Genomic DNA, 16,058 nt, shown 5'->3' with positions numbered 1-16,058 from the left:
CCTAGAGGAAATCAGACCCTGGGTTCTACTTCCAGCTTTGCCACTTGACTGCTGTGTGGCCTTGGGAGAGTCACTTCCTTTTTTCTCTGGGCCTCAGTTCCCCCATCTGAAAAATGTGAATTCCATACGTGTCCTCTCTCCCCTTTGGACTATGAGATTCACCTGGAACCTGATCATCTTGTATTATCTTCAGCGCTTAGAACAGTGCTTGGCATAAAGTAAACACCTAACCGATACTACAGTTATTATTAACTCTACCCCGGGACCGCTCCAAGTCCTGGGAAAGGAACTTCCATGCCCAGGGCTTGGATTCCCATGAGGATAACGATCCCGCCACCAGGAGATCCTGTAGAGATGAACAGAGGAATCTCTTCACTTGGGGCCCCTGAGGAGGAAGTCATAGCATAAATACAAGGTATTAGTAATAATTACTTGTTGGAGCCCTATTTACTCTTCTCAAAGTAAACAGAGCCACCCAGGAAGGAGAGGGGAAAATGTTCAAACCAACAATTCCAAGGGAGGTGAAACAAAGGGATGAGTCAGTACCTTAGCCTGGGAGAGATCTGGGCAAGAGGGTGAGGAGCCTGTCAGGAAAGAGGAGGAGGAGAGAGGCTCTCTGAGATGCCCTGGGCCCCGGGGAAGGGAGCCTCACCTACAAGCTGACCGCCACAGAAATCAATCCAAGGGCCAGTGGAAATCAGGCTGCAGACAGAATCTGCCAGTGGGACCAAGAAGGGGTTGATTCCAGTAATAATAGCAATGATGATGATGATGATGACGGTATTTATTTACTAGGTACAGTACGATCATATCAGACAAACTGGGGCTCACAGTCTAAGTAGGAGGGAGGACAGATGTTGAATCTCATAATACAGATGAGGGAACTGAGGCACAGAGTATTTAAATAAGTCACCTAAAGTTACACCTCAGGCTAAGCCGGGATTGGAATCCAGGCCTCCTAACTGCTGTCCTGCCCTGCTCATTAGAGCAGGGTCCTCCGGAAGAGTAGACAGGGAATGTGTCTGTTTATTGTTGTATTGTACTCTCCCAAGTGTTTAATACAGTGCTCTGCACACAGTAAGCACTCAATAAATGTGATTGAATGAATAAATGAATGAACTCTGGGCACAGCCAATCCATAGATTGTGAGGCACAAGGTCCGTGGCCTTTTTCTACTTGTATACTCCTTTTTAGCAAGTAGTCCAGTGCTCTGCACACCAAAGCCCTTAACAAATACCATTACTAATAGTGCCTCGGTTTCTGCTCGCCTTTGTTCTGCCAAGCCCGTTGTTGGGTAGGGGGTCGTCTCTATCTGTTGCCGAATTGTACTTTCCAAGCGCTTAGTAGAGTGCTTTGCACACAGTAAGCGCTCTATAAATACGATTTAATGAACGAACGAATGAATGAAGGTCAATGTTCAGGAAGCGATCGTTTCCTGCTCCGTCCAGCAGAGGGCAGCAAATAATCTCGCCAGGAGGATGCAGGTTTCGATCTGCCCAAGGGGGGAAAAAGACTGCTTTAAAATAACAAAATATCTTGCTTTATCTGAACGCATACTGATCTGGTGTCTCCCCTACGTCTGTTCAGACTGTGATCCTGCTCCCAAGTCTAAAAATCTGTTGGAGAAAGAAGGAATGCTAAACCCAGCCAGGCTTTAGGCCCCAATCCCCTCCCCTCATTTTCAATTTAATTATAATAATAATGGCATTTATTAAGCACTTATTTTTAATGGTATTTGTTAAATGCTCACTGTGTGCCAGAGACAAGCTAATCAGGTTGGACACAGTCCATGTCCCACACGGGGATCGGGGTCTTAATCCCCATTTTTTTCAGTTGAGGTAACTGCGGCGCAGAAGTGGCGACTTTCCCAAAGTCGCAAGGCAAGCCGTTGGCAGAGCTGGTATTAGAACCCAGGACCTGTGATTCTCAGACCTGTGCTCTTTCCGATAGCCATGATGCTTCTCATAAATCATAGCATTTATTAAGCTCTCATTAAAGAAACGGGGTAGGTATCGGGCTATCGGATCACATAGTCCCTGCGCCCCTGGAGCTCGCAATCTTTCTTTGATGTTGAGGTGGATGGGCAACCACCAGTGGACTGAACATTTCTGTAGAAAAATGAACCGGGTAGCAGAGTGAAGAATGGATCGGAGTGGGGAGAGACAGGAGGATGGAAGGTCAGCAGGAGGCTGATATGGTAGTCGAGGTGGGATAGGGTAAATGCTTGAATTAATATGGTAGCAGTTGATGGAGAGGAGAGGGTGAATTTTAGTGCTGTTGTGAAGGTTGAACCATCAGGACTCAGTGATAGTGGTATCTAGTGGTAAAACTCCGGACAGGGCAAGTCATGAGCTGGATTAATAGTGTGTTTCACTGTGGTACATGGACTGTGGACTGTGTCCAATCTGATTATGCATCTTCGCTAGTGGAACGTAGTGTTTAATAAATACCATAACCCACCCAAAATGGATAAAGGTAGTGAGATGATGTGTCTGATCGTAAATTATAGAAATGCTGGCGGAGGGGACTATCCAAACCCCCACCCCCCTCTCCAAACTCAAAGCCTCTGTCACCCCTGCCCTGCTCACTCCCCTCGGAAATCAGGCCCAGCCAGGAAAGCAGGCCGCCTCGCTCCATCGCCAGCCCGTTGGAGGTAATTTCAGATTTTCTCTTTGAGAAAATCAGCCTGGGCTTCCAGGAGGGATGGTGGTGGCCAAGGGGTGGCTTAAGTGGTGCCCCTGGTGCTCCCTCATCACTGCCGGGCAGGTTCCCGCCAGGGTCTGGGGCACAACGAGGCAGTAGGCGGGCAGGGGGGCAGCAACACTGTGGAAAAGCTTGGGATGGTTCCTCCTACTTCCTCCAGCACCAGAAGAGGGCAGCAAGTCTCCGAGGGAAGTTTTGGGAAGGCTCCTTTTAAATGCAACGACGGGGCAGGCATCTGGAATCCTTTGGACCGGCCCCTCCGGAATCCCGCGGCCCTTCCTGGGAACATCTGGAAGAGATCTGCGGCCGCGCCGTCTAGGTCGGTGTAACCCCCCGGTCTGCCAGCCCGGGTTGCGTCCCGTGACCGGTCGTCGCAGTGAGAAGCAGAAGGGCAGGACGCGCCTCGCAGGGGTGAGGCGGGGTTTGTCCGGGCATCGGGGAGGCCGGGACAGTGACCTCTGTTAACCTGAGTGGAAAAACCCAAGTGACTACACACTGTGGTTTTTGTTGAGCGCTTGCTCTGTGCCAGGCAGTGGACGAAGCACTGGACTAGATACAAGGTAAGCAGGTTGGACGCTATCCGTGTCCCACATGGGGTTCAAGGTCTTAATCCCCATTTTCCAGATGAGGTACCTGAGGCCCAGAGAAGTGAAGTGACTCGCCCGAGGTCATACGGCAGATAAACGACAGAGCTGGGATTACACTAAAGGGTGAACGGAAGATCCGAGGCCGCTCCACAGCAAGAAGGTCCTCGGCACACCCTTGGAGAAGCCCCATCCCTTAAAAGTTCCATTCCTAACTTTCGGGAAACGTAAAGTCGCTCTAGAACAAGGAGGTGGCTCATATCCCAATTCTTCTCCCCATTCCGTTCTGGAGAGCAGAACTATGTGGGTTCATTGGTGGAGCTAATCCACCTTCGGGGGGACGATTTGCATTTTCCAAGCTACCGGAAAAAAGTTTGGGAAATAAATTCCTCCCCCTCCCAGAGTGAGAAGCATAAGGGGCCTGAGGGTGTGGGTTGGGGGTGGAAAAATACACATTTAGAGTCGTTTTATTTACATGAGCAAACAAGACAGTGTCCCGGTGCCTGGAAGCACTTTGTAGAAAGAAAACACATTCTAAGCAAGTGATTTAAAAAAAAAAAACTTTTCAGACCCAAAGGTCATTTAATACAGTAAATCCTACTTGAATAGTTTTAGCAAATATAAAAAATATCTACATCGTACAGACTTGTTAGTATTGGATACACAAGATTCGTTTTTTTAAAAAAACTGCAATACCCCTCCTGATGAACCCTTTGCAAAATGCAGTTACGTTGCATGAGGCTATAAAAAGTAGGGGTGCATTTATTTATTAACGACATAAATATGAACTCAACAGGCTACCGGTGATATAAATAGAACACAGAAGTGGTCTCGGACTAGCAGTTAGAGGACTATGAGAGAGGTTTAACTTAAGAGTGCAAAGGGTATTTAATTGTATTCTATTATCTAAAACAGAAACGAGATTGAAATCGTCCCCACCGAGCCCAGACGACCGGGAACCACCCCCGCCCCCAAAGAAACACAGGAGGGTCTCTGTCCCAGCGGCGGGGCTTCTCGTTGGACGATGTAAACGTGGTGAAACGGAGGTTTGGCTATCATACACGACGGCGGGGAGTCCAGCACCTTTCCTTCCCAAAGCCGCGGCGGTCCGAAGGAAAGGTGGCGGATGTCCACGCTGTTGTTTTGTCTCCAGAAATCCCGGGGAGCCCAGCCCGTTCCCCTTCCCCGTCCGCCCTCCGCGGTGGATCCGGTCTGGTCACGCTTCCACGGCACAGGTGGCCTCAGCCCGGTCTTGTCCCCGTCTACTCCTGGGCCTCCTTGCGGCTCAGCTTGTAGATCTTGGTGGGTCCGTCCACGTGAGTGATGGTGGTGGTGAGCTGGAGCTCCTCCCCGCTGTGAACGCCGAGGTCACCTGCAACGAGGAGGGACGACGGGGCGAAAGGCATTATAGCCCCCTATCTGTAAATCCATTCATTCGATCGTATGTGAGCGCTTACTGTGTGCAGAGCACTGTACTAAGCGCTTGGGAAAGTACAATACAACAATAAACGGTCAATGTATTTCTGCGTCTGTCTCTCCTGCTAGACTGTAGGGTCCTCCACTGTGCTCCCTCCAGTGCTTGATAATAATAATCGCGGTATTTGTTAAGACTTACTATCTGCCAGGCACTGTACTAAGCACTGGGGTAGATGCAAGATAATTGGGTTGAACACAGTCCCTGTCCTACACTGGGCTCGTAGTCTTCATCCCCATTTTACAGATGAGGTAACTGAGGCCCAGAGTACTTAAGTGACTCGCCTAAGGATGCACAGCAGACAAGTGGCGGAGCCGGGATAAGAAGCCAGGTCCTTCAGACTCCCAGGCCTGTGCTCTATCCACTAGGGCACGCGGCTTCCCTTCGGTACCGAGCGAGCGCTCAGTAAAGACTATCGCTTATTGATTGGGAGGTCGCCGACCGGTGGGGGCATGCGGTCCTGGAGGGTCAGCCCTGGGCCGAAGCCGATATGCTTTACGGACTAGGCATCCTGTCCATCGCCCACGGCCATTTCTCCCCAGGCTGCTCTTGAGGCCGTGGGGAGCAGGAGAACAGCCGCTCTTGCCCCTCGGGCAGTTGGTGGCCTGGATTTAGGTCCCGGGTTACCAGGATCCAAGTCACAGCTGTACTTTGACGGGCCACTGAGGAGCAACGTGGCCTAGCGGGTAGAGCGGGGGCCTGGGAGTCAGAAGGACCTGGGTTCCAGTCCTGGCTCCGCCACTCATCTGCTGTGTGACCTGGGTTGGGCAAGTCACTTAACTTCTCCGCGCCTTAGTTCCTTCATCTGTAAAATCGGGGTGACGACTGTGAGCCCCCTGTGGGACAGGGACTGTGTCCAACCTGATTATCTTGTATCTACCCCAGCGCTTAGAACAGTGGATGGCACATAGTAAAAGCTTAAAGACAACTCAGTACAGTGCTCTGCACATAGTAAGCGCTCAATAAATACTATTGAATGAAATACCATTAAAAAAAAAAACTAGAGGGGGTGCTAGCGCCACCTTGTGGCTGGATGGCCACTCCTGCAATCACATCCTAATAATAATAATAACGATGGCATTTATTAAGCGCTTACTATGTGCAAAGCACTGTTCTCCATCCGCTCCCCCAACTGCACCGTCCAATCAGGCCCCCTCTACCTGTCACGCAGCCGAAACCCGCTGCCATTCCCCCCTGGAGGGGCCACGTGGACAGACTGTGATTTCTTTTGGAAACTGTCAACTCATTTTTGGCAGGGAACGTGTCTAGGATCCTGCCGTACTGTACTCTCCCACTGTATGAGGTGAGCGCTCAATACCATTGATTAAGTACTAATAATGATAATATTGGCCAGGCATTTTACTAAGTGCTGGGATAGAGTCAAGGTAATTGTGTTGGACACAGTCCCAGTCCCATATGTGGCTCACGGACTTTATCCCCATTTTACAGATGAGGTAACTGAAGCAGAGTGAAGTGACTTTCCCACGGTCACACAGCAAGCAATCGGCAGAGCCGGCATTAGAACCCAGACCCTCTGATTCCCAGGCCGTGATCTTTCCACTAGGCCAGGTGGTTTCTCCCAAGCACTTAGTACAATACTCTATTCACAATAAGCATTCGATAGATACTATCTATTGACTGCCTGGTCCAGGATGCAGAGAGTTAACAGGTCAGAAAGCAGAGGCTGCGGGCTCGGGGGAGAACTGTCCCTCGGTGGCCTACGGGAGGTGGGGACAGCGGGGCAGAGAGAGTGTTACGGAACAGTAAATCCCGTCGGGGGAGCGAGCCAGAGGGACCAGATATGTCTGCATCATCCTCTTCGGGCTGACAGGCTCTCCCTCTGGCCGGCCTCCAGATCAACTGAATTCAAGAGCACTGGGGGCCTCTGCGGCTCCGGAGCTGAGCAGAGCTGAGCGTCTCCAAGCAGGCAGGTTGAGGGGGAGGGAGAGTAAAAAGGGCCACGGAGAGGGGAGAACGGTGGCAGGCTGGACGTAGGTCCCTTGGGCAAGTTTTCTCTACTGGCTCCGGGGGAAACGGGAATAAGCAAGGCAGGAAAATGGTGGGCACAAATACATTCAAGATGTGGCCAGAGGGCAAGGGCCTTCTAGAAAGGCAGCTCTCAGAACAGAGGTGGGTGAGGACGGTATGACACTCGTGGTCTATCCCACTTCATCGCCCATCCCTGAAGCACACACCCGTTTCTCCCTGACAGATTTCCTCCCCGGCAGTGTCACCTCCCACTTCCTACTCCGACGACCACTTGGTATCTCCCAAAGCTCCCACCGAGCAGGTGGAATGCCCGTTAAACAGGAGCCAGAGAAGAGGTGCCAACTTAAGCTCCAGACAAACTTAGCAGCACCCCTAGATAACCTGAGAGAGATGGAGACCAGCATGGAAGCCCCTCTGTCTCCACAGCGGCCCCGACCTCCCCTCTTTCATATATAGGGGGTTGGGGGATTCAAGGAGATGCATCCTGATACATTCTTGATGTTCCTGGAGGGCAGGGTGTCCATCAATAGCATTTGAGTATTGCAGAGCACTGTACTACATCCTCAAGGAGTTTATGATCTGGTGAGCATTTTGCAGTCCTGCTCCCTCTCCCTTCTAAATTGCCTATACACTTGAATCTGTGACCTTTGGACAGTTATTTGCCCCACCCTCAGCCTTTTATGTATGTATCTGTAATTTATATATTATAAATGTATTAATGCCTGTCTCCATCTAGACCGTAAACTCATTTTGCGCAGGGAATGTATCTACCAAGCAGTGTGGCCTAGTGACAAGAGCATGGCCTTGGGAGTCAGAGGACGTGAGTTCTAATCCCTGCTCTGCCACTTGTCTGCTGTGTGACCTTGAGCAAGTCACTTAACTTCTCGGGCCCTCAGTTACCTCAGCTGTAAAATGGGGATCAAGAACTGTGAGCCCCTTGTGGGACAACCTGATTATTTTATATCTACCAACAACAGTGTTTGGCACATAGTAAGCGCTTAACAAATACCATCATCATCATTATTACTATCACCAAATCTTTTGTACTGTGTGTAGTGCATAATAACCATTAATTATCACTGATAGTGGATTAAACAGTAGAACCAGTCCAGTCAATCTCCCAAGGTGCATATCTTCACTACGTTTGCCTAGGACACTTTCAGGGAATAAAGGCAAATTCTCCCAGCCGTCTAGATGGGATACCCGTTCAAGTTGGAAAACTCAGTACCGGTTTTGAATGCACTGTGGGTGTGGAGTGCTGTACTAAGTGCTTGCGAGAGTACGATACCCTGGAGTTGGTAGACACAATCTCTGCCCACAAGAGCCGGCAGATATTAAAATTAATTACAGATAGGAGAAACAGTATATAAGCATTTGTGCATAAGTTCTGTGTGCACCCGGGAAAGGTATAGACCAAGAAGTATAAACTATAGTATGGGATTTATTCTGAACGAAATGGCCAGAGGGCACATAACACTCAAGTTCAGGGGCGACTGTGTATTCACGAGGACTTCCTGGGAGAATCCCCGTTAAAGGATCAGCGTGACCCAGTGGATAGAACCCGGGCCTGGGAGTCAGAAGGACCAAGATTCTAATTTGCCTCAGCCACTTGTCTGCTGTGTGACCTTGGGCAAGTCACTTCAATTCTCTGTGCCTCCGTTACCTCATCTGTAAAAGGGAGATTCAGACTTTGAGTCCTATCTGGAACAGGGAACTGTATCTAACTTGATTAACTTGTATTTACCCCAGCAGCTTAGTACAGTGCTTGGTACATAGTGAGCACTTAACAAATACCATAATTATTATTACAGTGCCTGGCACATAGTAAGCACTTAACAAATAAAATTTTTTTTTAAAAAAGGCATGGGGCCATCTTTCCCATTCCAGACATATGTTGCTGACTGAATACCGTTCTAAGTAGCGGCATGGTATAGGGGATAGAGCACAGGCCTGAGAGTCAGAAGGTCATGGGTTCTAATCCCAGCTCTGCCACTTGTCTGCTGTGTGGCCTTGGGCACGTCACTTCACTTCTCTGTGCCTCAGTTCCCTCATCTGTAAAATGGGGATCAAGAATTCTGAGCCCCATGTGGGACAACCTGATTACCTTATATCTACCCCAGCTCTTAGTACAATGCCTGGCACATAGAAAGCAATTAACAAATGCCACAATCATTACTATTATTATCAGTGTGTAATCCCGGGAACGGCAGGATTTGGCCGGTGTCGAGTTGTGTAACACAGCGCAGGTGCAACTCACCATTTGACTGATCGTCGCCATAGTTTTTGTGGGATGGCGCGTACAGGAACATAAGGGCGAAGACGTAAAGGTTCCACATCCCATAGATGCCGGTGAAGAAGGCACTGTTCACTTGAACTGTGAACTCTCCCCATTTCCAGTGACCTTCTGTCACCTGTTCAGAGGTGAAGAGAATAGCAAGTTTACCCTCAGTAAGCCAAAGACCCCGCCATATCCTGACCCCTCCGCTTCTGAGGAAACAGGCAAACCGCTCACACAGTGATAGTTATTGAGCATCTGCTCTCTGTGGACATTATAAGTGCTTGGGACAGCACACTGTAGTTCTGGTCCTCGAGGAGTTTACAATCTACTTGGAGACACAAACCTAAATTAAAGATCAAGGGAGTAAGTGTATAAAGTATACACTTTAAGGATTGCTATAAGGATTGTGAGAATTCAAATAGGTGGCACAAAAGGGTTTCAGCAGATAAAGCACGGGCCTGGGAGTCAGAAGGTCATGGGTTCGAATCCCGGCCCCACTACACGTCTGCTGGGTGACCTGGGACAAGTCACTTCACTTCTCTGGGCCTCAGTTCCTTCATCTATAAAATGGAGCTTTGGAGTGTGAGCCCCATGTGGGACAGGGTCTATGTCCAACCTGATCTAAGCCCCCGGCGTTTGGAACTGTGCGTGGCACATAGTAAGCACTTAAGTACCATTATTACTATTATTATTACAGGCTAAATAATTATAATAGTGATATTCATTAGGCATTTACTATGCGCCTAGCACTGTACTCAGCACTGGAGTAGATACAAGATAATCAGGACAGCCATAGTCCTGTCCCCCACGGGGCTCACAGTCTTCACCCCCATTTACAGATGAGGGAACGGAGGCATAGAGAAGTGAAGTGACTCTTCCGAAGTCACACAACAGACAAGTGGTGGTTGTCTCATCTGGTGAGGAAGGAGAACAAATGGCCTGCCCATTCTACACCAGCTAACCAATTGGGACATTTACCGCTTTTCTAAATTCTATTCAGTGCTGGCAGTTGCCAACAGCCAAATGGTGGGGGGAAGGAGGGGACTACTGAGCAAGTGCCCCAAAGTCACCTCATGGCAAGACCAAGTACCTGGGGAATCAGTGCCTGGGCAGAGGCCAGACCCTTCGGAAGTAAGAGTGGGAGATGCTTGAGTCCAGAGGCCACAACTTCCTAAAGTTCCCTTCGGCACGCAGAATGGGGGAAGCCCTGTCGGTTCTCAGTTAATGAGACAGTGATGTTGATCTAATCGGGAGTATCTGGACACTTCCTCTAGACTGTAAGCTCGTGGCGGGCAGGGAACCTACCAACTTTGTCCTATTGAACTCTCCTTAAGTGCTTAGTACAGTGCTCTGCAAACAGTAAGTGCTCCACAAATACAACTGGGTGCACAGAGCACTATATAAAACGCTCGGGAGGGTGAAATAGAATTAGGATCCCTGCACTCAAGGAATTTATAATCTAGCAGATTCGCAATCCCTCCTTTAGCCTATTTGGGGCTTTCCTGGGGTGTTCCCTGATTTACCTCATTTTTTCTTCTTTCGTCCTTGCCTACTTTTCACCCCTTGACCCTTCCAACACAGGATGTCCTACCTTTAGCCTCATTACCCAGCATACTTCCCGTGCTGTCTCCATTGAACTATCAGAGCAACGGAGTCTATGTGGCCCAGCATGGCCCACTTGTCTGCTTTGTGACCTTAGGCAAATCACTTCAGTTCTCTGTGCCTCAGTCACCTCATCTGTAAGATGGGGATTTTGACTGTGAGCCCTCTGTGGGACAGGGACTCTATCCAACCTGATTAGCTTGTAGCTACCCCAGCCCTCGGTACAAATACTATATAAAATACAAGACAGGGAGAAGTGAACTTGGGGAAAAGGGTAGCCTACACCTACCTGTATTGCGTTCTCTCAAGCGCTTAGTACAGTGCTCTGCACATAGTAAGTGCTCAGTAATGAGCACTGATTGAACTATCCCTTATAAGGTAAGGTGACGGGCAGCTTTTTCTCCTGAAGGGAGGAATTTCTGTAGTTTAGCCCTGGCCGGGAAAGAGGTCCTGGGAAGTCACTAATATCCGAACAGAGACTCTGGAGGTTCGATCTCAAAACTATGGACTGTGGGACTGGTGCTGGACCCAGACCGGCTAGCCACCATGGCCAGGCCCAGAATGTGTCTGCTATATTGTTACACTGTACCCTCCCAAGTGCTCAGACAGTTCTCTGCACACAGTAAGTGCTCAAAAAATGCGATTGAATGGATTAGTAGATGTGATTCCTGTCCTCAAGAAGCTCATAATCTAGCAGGCGATCCATACCCGCTAAATTACACTGAGAAAAAGGTAATCGAGTATAAAGACACGTACAGCTACTCAGAGGTTTATGAGTACTTAAGTGGCATAGATGGACTGAAGTGGGGGATTGGCTGTGGTGGGGAGGGTGTTGTAAGGCTGTGAGATTAGACGCAGATCCCTTCTCTCTAGCAAGGTGCCTGAATTTGGAAAATCTACCTCCCTGCCCCCCTCATACCCTCCCATGGGCCTCCTCTGGGAAAAGGCCATCGCCAGGAACTGCAAAAACTGGGTTTGAAAAAAAAAAAAAACCCTCCAAAGACGCCAGTACCTGGGGGGCGTCTCATTAGCTGTGAGAATGCCTTAGATGTCTATAAATAACCCTTGAAAAGCCCTTAGCAGGAATGTCAGGAGCTAATGGAATCCAAAATGGCCCCCCGCTCTCCGCTTACAGAGGAGAGCTACCCTGGGTGCCGTCAGCCCAGATATAAAAAGCCAGACAAGAGGCCGGAGAGTTTGAAAACATTGTGGTCTGGGAGTATCAACCTTTTCATTTTCCCCTGGAAGAGGCAGACCCAAAAGCTGGGATCCCTGGAAGGCTGCCCTCCTTTGCCTCTAAAAAAAAAAAATCGAAACTTACTAAACGTGGAAATGCTGCCATTCTGGCCCCAAGTCGATTTTTCTTGGAGAGAGGCAGAAGGTTTGACCTTGCTGGCTGGGACTCTTTCCCCTTGACAGGATCGTGAAGTGAAAGACATGGAGGAAAACCGACTTTGCCTCTAGGGTGTCCAGAGGCGGGACACCTGACCGCCCCGGGGCGTGCCCGCCCTCCTGTCCGCCCGCCCACCGGGACCTGCCAGCAGCGCTGGTCAGGGCAGCTGCTTTGACCTTTTGAAGCGATGTGACATTTTCTCCTCGACTAAAACAGCGCCCCATCGCCACTTCCAAGCCCCTCCCTGCCTTGGGCCAAGCCTAGGCCCCCCAGGAGAGGTGACAATCCACGGGACATGGTGTAGGAGACCCCTCCCCTCCCACCTCAGGGGACCCTGCCACCATCTCCCATGGTGCCCACTGACCACTGTGCTCATTTCCCTCGGCTCATGTCACCAGTCAGTGAGCTGGATGTTCCCTCTGGGACTTTCAGTGGTCCCATGCATCTTCAAAATGGCAACAGCACGTACCCCAAACACTGTGGGCCTCTTACAGGGAACGGTGTAAGGCTCCCCTTATCCCCTCACCAGATTTGGCTGGGAAATTCTCTTCGGGGATCTTTTTAATCCCACTCTCAAACTGGAGGACTTTGAACATGAAAATGAATACACTTCTCACTGTGGGCAGGGATTGTCTCTCTTTATTGCCGTACTGTGCTTAGTACGTTGCTCTTCGCACAGCAAGCACTCGATATATACGATTTAATGAATGAATGGAGTTCCCAAGGTGCTCAAAGATCTTGAATATACGTATCGGGGGGCTCTCCTCATAACTTGGCGGGATCTCCCAGGGCTTCAGATTACAGGAGAGGGGTGAGGGGGAGGCCTTACCTGGCTGACAATGAAGAAGATGACAGTCATGGCTGCACAAGCCAGGGTGATCAGCATGAGGAATTTAAACCTGAAGATCAGCCCCTGGGTGGGAGACAGAGGGGTGCAGGTTAGACGCTCCCTATTCTTCATGCTTCCTGAGCTCATCTAATAACCGCTCCCCCCACATAACCTCCTGCCTCTGACCCCCACCCTTCTGAGACTTTTTCTCCTGGGAATCAGCTAGGCGAGGGTGGGAAACATGGCGTAGCGGACAGAGCACCGGCCTGGGAGTTAGAACGTCATGGGTTCTAATCCCCGCTCTACCACTTGTGTGTTGTGTGATCTTGGGCAAGTCACTTCACTTCTCTGTGCCTCAGTACCTCACCTGCAAAATGGGGATTGAGACTATGAGCCCCACGTGGGACAGGGACTGTGTCCAACCCTATTTGCTTGTATTCACCCCAGTGCTTAGTACAATGCCTGTATTATTATTATTATGATTATTATCAGATACTATAAAAAACAGACGAACATTTTCTCCCACTTCAAAGCATTATTAAAATCACATTTGAGTTGTACTTACTGATTGCTTACTGCACTGAGCGCTGACTACAATATAATAGACATCTCCTCCAAGAAGCCTTCCCAGACTAAGCCAACACTTTCCCTCCTCCCTCTCCTTTCTGTGTCATCCTCACCCTTGGGTTTGTATGCTTTATTCACCCCACCCTTGGTCCAACAACACTTAAGTACACAGCCATAATTTATTTTAATGTCTGTCTTCCCCCTCTAGACCGTAAGCTTATTATGGGCAGGGAATGTGTCTACCAACTCTGCCATATTGTACTCACGTGAGTGCTTACTTAGTACAGTGCTCTGCACACATTAAGCACTCAATAAAGCAGTGGTAACGTTAACAGGAAGTAGTGTCGCCATTAGGATAGAGCACAGGCCTGGGAGTCAGAAAGACCTGGATTCTAATCCTGCCTCTGCCACTGGTCTGCTGTGTGACCTTGGGCAAATCACTTACCTTCTCTGTGCCTCAGTTCCCTCATCTGCAACCCCCCTGCTGGGCAGGGATTATCTTTGATGCTTAATCGTGCTTTCCAAGTGCTCAGTACAGTGCTCTGCACACAGTAAGCGCTCAATAAACACAACTGAATGAATAAATGAATGTGAGAGAGGGACTGTGTCCAAACTGATGCTTTTATATCTACCCCAGCATTTAGTACAGTGCCTGGCACGTAGTAAGCACTTGAAATTCTCACCTCATAGTGAAGACGTCGTACTTTACTCATTGCCGGCAGGCTGGACTGCTTCCCGCTGATGTTCCTAAACACCTGGAACACCATAAAGCAGAGAAACAGAAAGTAGAGGCAGAGGCAGATCCCTGCTACGATAATGAAAGCCATCTGAGGAGCTCAGGTAAGGAAAACTGCAAACTTGTCCCGATCTAAAACTGCAAGGCTGCCTGGTCTAAGAAGCAGTGTGGCGTAGTGGAAAGAGCAACGGCTTGGGAGTCAGAGGTCATGGGTTCTAATCCTGGCTCCGCCACTTGTCAGCTGTGTGACTTTGAGCAGGTCACTTCTCTTCTCTGTGCCTGAGTTACCTCATCTGAAAAATGGGGATTAAGATTGTGAGCCCCACCTGGGACAACCTGATAACCTTGTATCTCCCTGAATGCTTAGAACAGTGCTTGGCACATAGTAAGCGCTTAACAAATACCATTATCAGCGCTTAGAACAGTACTTGGCACATAGTAAATGCTTAACAAATACCATCAGTATTATCAAGTTCAAGGACGTGAATCCTGATCATACTCTGGTCCTACTGGATGACCTTCAGCAAGTGACTTAACCTCTCTTTCCCTCTTTTTTAAAAAAATGGTATTTGTTAAGTGCTTCCCATGTGTCAAACACTGTTCTAAGCACTGGGGTAGATACAAATTAATTAGGTTGGACAAAGTCACTGTCTCGCATGGAGCTTACCGTCTAAGTAGGAGGGAGAACTGGTATTTAATCCCCATTTTACAGATGAGGTAGCTGAGAACAGAAGTTAGGTGACTTACCCAAGGTCAGTGAGCAAACAATTGGCAGAGCAGGAATCAGAAGCCAGGTCCTTCTGACTTTCAGGTCCAGGCTTAATCACTCAATGGTATTTTTTGAGCACTTACTATGTGGAGGGCACTGAACTTAACGCTTGGGAGAATACAAAAATAAAAAAGAATTGGTAGGCACTTTCACTACCCGCAATGAGCTTATGGTCTAGAGGATGATCTTATAGTCTAGAGGGTCTAAAATCATGATGGTACGGACAGGTCAAACCTGGAATTATTGTTCACTACATCTCATGGTGGCAGGACATGGGGATACTGAAGCTAGAGGGCAGAAGCTTTAATGTTTACAACTGAGCTCTTTATCTTCCCTGCCAAACCCTGTCCTCTCCCTGACTTCCCTGTCATTGTGGATGGCACGACCATCCTTCCAGTCTCACAGGCCCACAACCTCGGTGTCGTCCTTGACTCAGCTCTCTCATTCACCCCACACATCCAATCCGTCACCAACGCCTGCTGGTCTCACCTTCACAATATCGCCAAGATGCGCCCTTTCCTCTCCATCCAAACTGCTATCGTGCTGGTACAGGCTCTCATAATATCCTGACTGGATTATTGTGTCAGCCTCCTCTCTGATCTCTCTTCCTCCTGGCTCTACCCACTCCAGTCCATTCTTCATTCTGCTGCCCGGATCATCTTCCTACAGAAACGCTCTGGGCATGTCACTCCCCTCCTCAAAAACCTCCAGTGGTTGCCTATCAACCTTCGCATGAAACAAAAACTCCTTACTCTTGGCTTCAAAGGTCTCCATCACCTTGCCCCCTCCTACCTCACCTCCCTTCTCTCTTTCTACTGCCCACCCCGTACACTCCGCTCCTCTGCCGCTCACCTCCTCACCGTCCCCCATTCACACCTATCCCGCCGTCGACCCCAGGCCCACGTCCTCCCGCTGTCCTGGAATGCCCTTCCTCCGCCAAACTAACTCTCTTCCCCTCTTCAAAGCCCTACTGAGAGCTCACCTCCTCCAGGAGGCCTTCCCAGACTGAGCCCCCCTTCCCTCTGCTCCTCCTTCCCTCCCCGCCCACCCTCTGCTCTAACCCCTTCCCCTCCCCTCAGCACTGTGCTCATTTGTATATATTTATTACTCTATTTATTTTGCTAATGAGGTATA

General features: G+C 49.3%; 1 protein-coding gene across 2 annotated transcripts in view; it reads right to left on the bottom strand.

Moving 5' to 3' along the window:
- Positions 1-3,738: 3,738 nt before the first annotated feature.
- WLS (Wnt ligand secretion mediator) overlaps positions 3,739-16,058 on the bottom strand; it is a 91,878-nt gene continuing 79,558 nt past the window's right edge. For both annotated transcript variants that reach the window (XM_001513659.3, XM_029046729.1), the window contains exons 9-12: positions 14,103-14,246; positions 12,853-12,936; positions 9,008-9,161; positions 3,739-4,659 (exon numbers count right to left, since the gene is read on the bottom strand). In XM_001513659.3, the coding sequence (XP_001513709.1) occupies positions 4,550-4,659; positions 9,008-9,161; positions 12,853-12,936; positions 14,103-14,246 (492 nt within the window). In that variant the 3' untranslated portion in view covers positions 3,739-4,549. The remainder of the gene's footprint in view (positions 4,660-9,007; positions 9,162-12,852; positions 12,937-14,102; positions 14,247-16,058) is intronic.

Source organism: Ornithorhynchus anatinus, chromosome 18, assembly GCF_004115215.2.
Source record: "Ornithorhynchus anatinus isolate Pmale09 chromosome 18, mOrnAna1.pri.v4, whole genome shotgun sequence".
Taxonomy (NCBI): domain Eukaryota; kingdom Metazoa; phylum Chordata; class Mammalia; order Monotremata; family Ornithorhynchidae; genus Ornithorhynchus; species Ornithorhynchus anatinus.
Note: the sequence above shows the minus strand (reverse complement) of the source record. Positions and strands in the feature narration are given on the sequence as shown.